The 7,543-nt window shown below is 36.1% G+C and overlaps 1 protein-coding gene across 1 annotated transcript; it reads right to left on the reverse strand.

The window, feature by feature from the left end:
* Positions 1–1,072: 1,072 nt before the first annotated feature.
* Positions 1,073–7,114, reverse strand: LOC144350281 (uncharacterized). The gene is made up of 5 exons (XM_078008539.2): positions 6,859–7,114; positions 6,666–6,766; positions 5,516–5,702; positions 3,987–4,022; positions 1,073–1,768 (listed from the first exon to the last, which is right to left on the reverse strand). Exons 1-5 carry the CDS (start codon positions 6,911–6,913, stop codon positions 1,500–1,502), a joined length of 648 nt encoding a protein of 215 aa, XP_077864665.1. The 5' UTR covers positions 6,914–7,114; the 3' UTR covers positions 1,073–1,499.
* Between the last annotated feature and the right edge of the window lie 429 nt (positions 7,115–7,543).

Below are 7,543 nucleotides of genomic sequence, written 5' to 3' on the forward strand. Positions count from 1 at the left end.
TCACTAATGATTATTCATATATTGTATTCCTAGTGCTACTCCATCTGCAAGATTACTGTTCATGGAAACAGTCTTCTGTTCCAATAGAGGATTAATCAAACAGGGGGGAAAAGGGTAAATGGTTATTTGAAGAGAATCTCCCAGAGTGCTCGACAAGTCTGGACACTAGAGGGCGCCACTTCTGGAAACATTGTTCCCGGTACCATAGAGGTGCCGGCACGGATAGGGTTTAGTGTCCATTAATCTCATATACACAGTAACTAGCAGCAACTAATGGACAATAAAACTTGCCGTTTTTTCCGCAATATACTGTTTTTTACTTTATAGTTGGAATTTCTTTTCGCTTGAGGGATGGTTCAGTGGAAGTAAAATCCATTGAATATACCTTTTTCCTATTTTTTCCATTCAAATCATCAAATATCAAAAATTCCCTACAAAACATTCAAAATGTCTTTTCAAAGAAAAAAATATTCCAACTTAAAATAAAGTATTTTGCAGTACAAATGAATAATTGGTAATCCAAAATAACATTTTCACTTCACTTTGCGATTGTAAGACAGATATGCATCTGTGAAATTAATTCCAGGGTACAATGCTTGCTTTACAAGATGGTTTCACTGTCATATTAATATATATAAGACGTAAAACACTGCGCTTCACATACTTCAGTGTATTACGTAATGACATTGCGTGAACTTCCCCTTTGGAGGCTCGTTAAATCATCCCCTCACTTTCTGATTCTTCCCTCTCTCTTCCCCCGAGTAATGTTCGTTTAGGTTCCAAGAAACCAACTCACACAGGAGGCTTTGGACATCGTGGCATATAAATGCATTATAACGATTTGCAAATTTTATTTGTTACCATGGAAACTAATGCAATAAATGATAAGACGATTATGTTCGTCGTGTTCTAATGGTGTACTAGAAATTCAGACATCGTGACTGATATCATCAGATAAGACTGATATACCGATACCATATCGCCACCATCACTCTTCTGAAATGTATCGTTGTCAAACTTTTATGATCTGACACACCAAACCTCAGACAACTGAAACCAAACAAACAAGACCTTCCATTCTCCATTTTATTTACTACTTTGCTGCACTACAATATGATATTGTCACACACAAACATAGTCACACGCATTTTCCCGAGCTTATATTGTTAAACATATTCACGCGTTTGCCTAGACGCTTGTTGTAGGCGGTACCAAATTCAAGACATATCTACCTCTCTAAATACGTTTGCAAATTGAAACAGTCCTGGATCTGCGACCTGGTAGCAAAACTGGTTCTATCCAGGTATCAACGCTACTTTGCTACTGTAATACTGTTGCAGACGTGGCCTCGCCCGGTATTTGAAAGGACGCATGTATTTATGAGTGTTTGTTAATGTTCTATAACAGTCAACTGCAGGTTCATCATCAACATATTATTATCCGATTAATATTGAGCTCAATATACACATTCGCTTATTTTTGACACTTTTTAATAAAAGTTAATTTCCGTTGTTTGTTTCGTCTCTGACGTAGTAGGAAAACATAGGAGCGGCAACTAAACTGCTAATTTCGTACGCTAATGGAAATGTATCACACGTGTTCGTAGGTCTACTGTACGCGAAACTGGAGCAGTTGGCACCAGACAAGCATTGGTGGGCACAGGATATTTCACCTTGTACGCCTTGAATCGACTGTAAACCGTCGATGGCGCTCATGCCTTCCGCTAGTAGATAGTAGTCTGCTGATCTCATGTATACACGTCCGTTCTCTGAAATAAAAATAGACCGGACATAATTCTTGTTAACGAAGTTTCAATACAAGTCTAATAAATGAAAGGCCTGTGAATTTCTTTCATTTTAAGAATCCAGACAACTAATATGAACACGATTTCTACGATATCCCATATGTATTTATGTACAAGAATGAACAAAGACGACGGACATAGGATGCCTGTATCAACGTTTTGGCAAAATCACACTGGCGCTGCTTAACGGATATTAAACACTCAAGACTGCGCGGTCAAAAACACATTGTATAAAGGGGACATGATTTATAGCAGTTACGTTACAGAAATATACAAAGTTATGCAAATCACATCGTTGTTGATGAAAACAACATACATCGGAAGCGGAAATTATATTTGAATGAATCCGCGTGTGAAGGATCGATATACATGGTGGATTTGACACTGCTAAGGAAATGTTTTGTTGTCTGTAGTAATAACCAATAACTTGCTGATGTATCATCACATTTGGGGAGACGAGACGTGGATCGAGTTTCATGGCGAAAATTGTACATGCAAGCGACGAGCTGACCACGCCCGCTTTGTCAGACCACCTCAAATGGCATAAATATCACGTGGGAGGTTGTGTCATATTTTGAGTTGTGGAAAACAAATTATGATTGTTTCTGGACTAGACTGAAGCCTAGCGAACCATACGAACGTTAGTATGTTTATCTTGATAGTCCAGTGACCATGGGAACTGGTGTTATAACACTAAATAGTATAAACCGAAAATAAATGGCTAATGTTAAAACTGACATGTATGTGAATACAAACTACGAAATGTTAAAAACAACAACAATTAACACGTGGCGTTGGTTTCCATTAAAATATAATCTCAAAACTTGAACTTGACCACGAACACACGATCACGTATAATTATTAGCGACGGGCTTATTGTTGCCATATATCATTTAGGAAAATCGTTTTTGTATTAATGGATATGGATTCTACCTTCTTAAACGATACTTCAGAGGTCATTTCTAAATTGGTCTTCTAACTCTTTTAAATTGCAATCGATGAGTAATTGAATATCGTGCCCATGGAAACGAACGCTCGTGGTGTTTTTTTTTCTTCAATTCTAAACATTGAATAAATATTGTGTTTCCATTATTAATTGGTGTTTAATGGGAATTTATTGGAACAGGACAATTAAACAACATTTTGAATCGGAATGACGCTATTACCGCCAGATATATGTGTTTTATTGAAACGTCAACACCATTGACGATGGTAGTGGACACATGGGTGCAGATCGACTACTTTAATGGTGGCGTAGCTACATTCATATTAAATGGAGCTATCAAATTAAATATCGGTCAATTTACGCGAGTTAATTTAAGAGTATTGTTACTTTATGGCTCCCGAATCAGTTATGAATTATCCGATTCATAACGTAGAGGGCGAAAACGCAGCGTCGTGTTTCGCTGATCTCCACGTCCGTTCATTCCCGATAGATCGAATTCACGTGATAAATCCAATACATTATTCTCGCATATTTCCATGTAGCTTTGAGAGCCATGTCATGGTCCGTGCATTAAACTGATAGTAATGTATCCCAGCAGTATTGCATTCATGATCGTAGTTAATGCATTGTCAGTGTCCTGTCAAATCTGAGTTGATTGATTTGGCAAGAAAATACAGCTACACAAAAAACCTCACGCTTGTTATCAAGTTGTTATCAAGCGTGATGCACGACTTGAAAATCTGGCCGTTCCTAAAACAAAATGGGAATTGTGCAGTTTATGCCCCAGACACGCGATATACTAGTACGGATTTTTCGTTATTATCCATTAAAATTACAGCATATATTAACTTAGCATAGAATTTCTAAAACTGGTCAAAACAAAACGAGACTGCATCTGCGTCAACGTATTTAATAGATCACACATGTAGCAAATTACATTGAGTAATAACATGCTTTTACAACAGGCCTTATATAATGATAAATTAAATTATACGTTGGCCGGAAATGATAACTGGTGGTTACAGTGTAGGTTTCACAATATGAAAGGCGCTTCCGACTAAGCAAGAGTTACACGCGTCATTGTGTGCAAGACAGTCAGTGGAATGGAAACGCGAAACTTTTTTTTTAATAGACGTGTTTTCATTATCCAGAACAAGGTACACTGGAGGCATACATCCATCACTTGTAACAAGCCCCCGGTATAAATGACTGAATAAACACGAGATCATAAATTACCTGAATTTTGCTGTTGCCGTGGGTCTCCAATTAGATCTGAGAATTAAAGCGGAAAGGGTATTACAAATGGCGTCGCAAAAAGCAATGAGGTTGAACGGATATTAAAAACTTAATCACACATGATTATAGGAATAGTCTCAGAAACGTAATAAAGGGTGGAAAAAATAAATAAAAAAAATAAAACTGGTGTTTTAAAAGCACGTTATGGTGGATGTACAACAGCGGTAGTTACGAAATGCGTGATAACACATGACGTCATCGTGGTAGTTGGCACGACTGTATAAGTAACAGCGTCTATAGAGTCAACGTTTCCTGCGTACAACAACTCATCCGTACCTTGCTTACGTCACTCCGCGCGTCTTGTTATGTAGTCAATCTCCTTGGCGTTTGTTAGACACAAAATGTGGGTAAACTATTGAAGTTAGGTGTGAATAAAAGCAAAAATAACTGATAAATGAAGAAAACCTTCCAGCAAGGCTGAAAACAATTTTCCGGTGCGTTACGCGTTATATACCGATAGAGGGCGCGATTTAAAATTGGCGCAGTTCGAGCGATCTGTAGTGCGCCATTGGTATGTAATCTCTTGATATTTTCTCGAAAACTGGTCGAACGAAAATGAATGTTTTTGCATTAATTAATTGACATACTTTTCTGAAAACTTATTTGAAAAGTTACCGTTTATTCATTTATTTCAAGAGCAACACCAAAAGAAACTCATACCGTGTTTTTTTAGTATTTGCCATTTCCTTGTCTTATTCTGAATAAATAGGTTTGTGTGTTAACTAAAAATAACGGGAATATAATGGAAAATGCTTCGAGTTTTTGCAAACAATTTAAGGCTGTAATCATGTATTTATAATTAGATATGGTGCAATTTTAATAAAAAAGGCCGTAAAAAGTTTGCCGGGAAATTTGGGTCTACTTGTGAGGAAATAAACATGCTTTATATACGGTTCGAACAAGAAAGTATACGAAAATACTGTACAATGAAATAATGTACCTGAAACTACATTTTTAAAGGCATGTCAGTAGTTTGTCTTAAATTTATGCTAATATATTTACGTTAGCATATGTCATGCTCGAAGTTCGCTTTCGATGCACTGTTAACCAAATGTTAATAATACATGTACTTAGTAGTTGTTATATACATTTAAAAGAAGTGTACTACATAACGGATGTTCACCGAAAACAATTATATTGAGGAAATCCTTATATCGAATTTTGATTTATTAAAGACGGCCGTATTCGAATCATTGGTCGAACAACCCTCGTGCGATTTTGTGGACTTAATCGAAACATAATCTACAAGCCGCGAATTCTCGGTTATACTAGGCTTTCAGCGAACCGGATATGTACTTTAGAATACCGTACCCGTTGCTGACTACTTCACACGTCAACAGCTAACAAAACAAAATAAATCCAATAATATAACTTTAATGCGATACAGATTGCCTCTAACGCGCTCCCAGTTTACATAGGGTTATATTATATAAATTTTGCATACATAATTGACTGGTTCATTTTATTACCTGATGGTTTTTCCAGTGTATTGCATCTATCGCTGTTACAACAATATACACATCGTGATTCGACTGAAGACGAACGGCACTGTGTCGGATTCACGGTTTGCTGCGCGTCGAAACATTTATAAATGTCTTCGCAATATTTTACCACCCTGTGTCCATCGGCGTCGTCGGTGATGTTATTAGAGCATACCTGTATAAAACAAGATACCTGACTCAACCGTAAAATATCACCTTTAAAAATGGAGTTGTTGTGAGTTGGTGGTAGTAAATTGCACTGATCTTCATGGTGAGAAAACACTGCTGAAACACCTTTACACCAAAATTACCTGTTTCAGTTTTTTTTTTACATTATTTATGTACATCGAACAATATGCACATTTCATAAAATAACACGCACAAAGATCTATAATTATAATGGAGTTTTCTAACAAATAAATAAGTATTATCAAGATAAGAGATGCCAAGTGTAGGAGGGTTAGTTGAGGATACTTAGTCATTTTTGTTTCACTCCTTCTCATTATGGATATGCGGTTGAACAGTGCACGACTTTTCTTAACACAGAACACAATCATTTTAGACAATTTTGCTTAGTCACGGGCACAGTCCCTCAACATCGGGACTGTGTCACGGGTGACCGTCTCAAAAAAAAAAAAAAATGCTATTGTTTCAGTAGTACTCAAGTTTCTAGGTACATGAATCTCTCCTTGACAGTTTCCCTTAATATTTTGATGGTAGTGGATACCATAATAACTGAGCTCATATAGTGAAATGATCAAATAATGGTAAAATAGTAATGATAAAATATTGTGACAATAATAGCCAAATAGGCAAATAATAATGAAATAATGATAAATAATGTCAATAATATCACAATAATAAAGAAATAATAACAATGAGGTCAAATAATGATAAATAATGGTGACATAATGGGCAAATAATTTTCAAATAATGTAGTAAATAACGAATAATAAAAATGAAATCCAAATAATTATGAGTAGTCTAATAATATATATGATGTTATATTAAAAACCTAATACTGGCAATTTCAAAATAAACAAATCATGATAATTAGCAAATTGTGCCAATATGTTAATTTGAAACAAATTGTAAAAAACGCATCTCATAATCCTTCATAAAAATAGATCTGGCTCACCTGATCTTTCCCGCATAAAACGTCACCAACATTATTACATTTTCCGTTGTTTTTTTCTCCGTCGGGACAACTGTAACACCATATAGTTTCCGCTGTATATACTGTCAAAGTCAAGAACAATACATTCCATTAAATCATCGAACTTGAAAATGGGGAAAAATATAATCCATGATTAGAAGATAAAGTGGCCTACCTTTATATAACATGGCAAAAACAAACGGTATTGCGATAAATCGTACTCGAGGCATGGCCGGGGCTGTTCACCGTCGCAGTGTCGGGATAGCTTCGTAACTTTCCGGAATTGTCGAGCGAAGAGCGCAAAATTCAATACACGTAAAATTGCAACAACAGACTGAGACTGCAGTTATTCGAAATGTCGTGACGTACATAAGTTTGAATTGTAGGAAAAGAAGAACAAAATACACACACAGTATCCACGTGTTCGTTGTTTTACCTTACACGCAATAAAAGAAAAGAAGATGTCATTTGACAATCTAGTCAGGAACTGAGAAACTATTCAATTCCGGTAGGTATGCTATTTACAGAAATGTAAATGAGCGAATTATCTACAGATCAATACGATGGGAGGGATTATCGATTTTCTTTTCACTTGGTACGTGACCGGACAAAGCCGCACATATAAAGTTCGGGGTCATGGTTACAGTAAACGAATGCCAAAACGCAAACTCTTTGTAAAAATATTTTAGTTGTTTGACAATTATCATAAATTTAAATTGTGCCACAAATGCTCAATCTTACAAGTGTCAACTTCTAGTTAACAACTCATACCATTATTTCTCATATACATGTACTAGTATATGTCATCAGTCGATATAGCCTCTCCACCAAAGGCGTTCTAACACTGACATAATGAACGC

Source organism: Saccoglossus kowalevskii, chromosome 2 (genome assembly GCF_978046115.1).
Source record: "Saccoglossus kowalevskii chromosome 2, keSacKowa6.1, whole genome shotgun sequence".
NCBI classification, from domain to species: Eukaryota; Metazoa; Hemichordata; class Enteropneusta; family Harrimaniidae; genus Saccoglossus; species Saccoglossus kowalevskii.

Coding starts and splice junctions, on each gene's coding strand:
- LOC144350281 (XM_078008539.2), bottom strand. CDS start 6,913: ATGCCTCGAGTACGATTTATCGCAATACCGTTTGTTTTTGCCATGTTA. Junction 5,703..6,665: donor TTTTATGCGGGAAAGATCAG/GTGAGCCAGATC, acceptor TGTTTTATACAG/GTATGCTCTAATAACATCAC. Junction 4,023..5,515: donor TACACTGGAAAAACCATCAG/GTAATAAAATGA, acceptor TTTAATTCTCAG/ATCTAATTGGAGACCCACGG.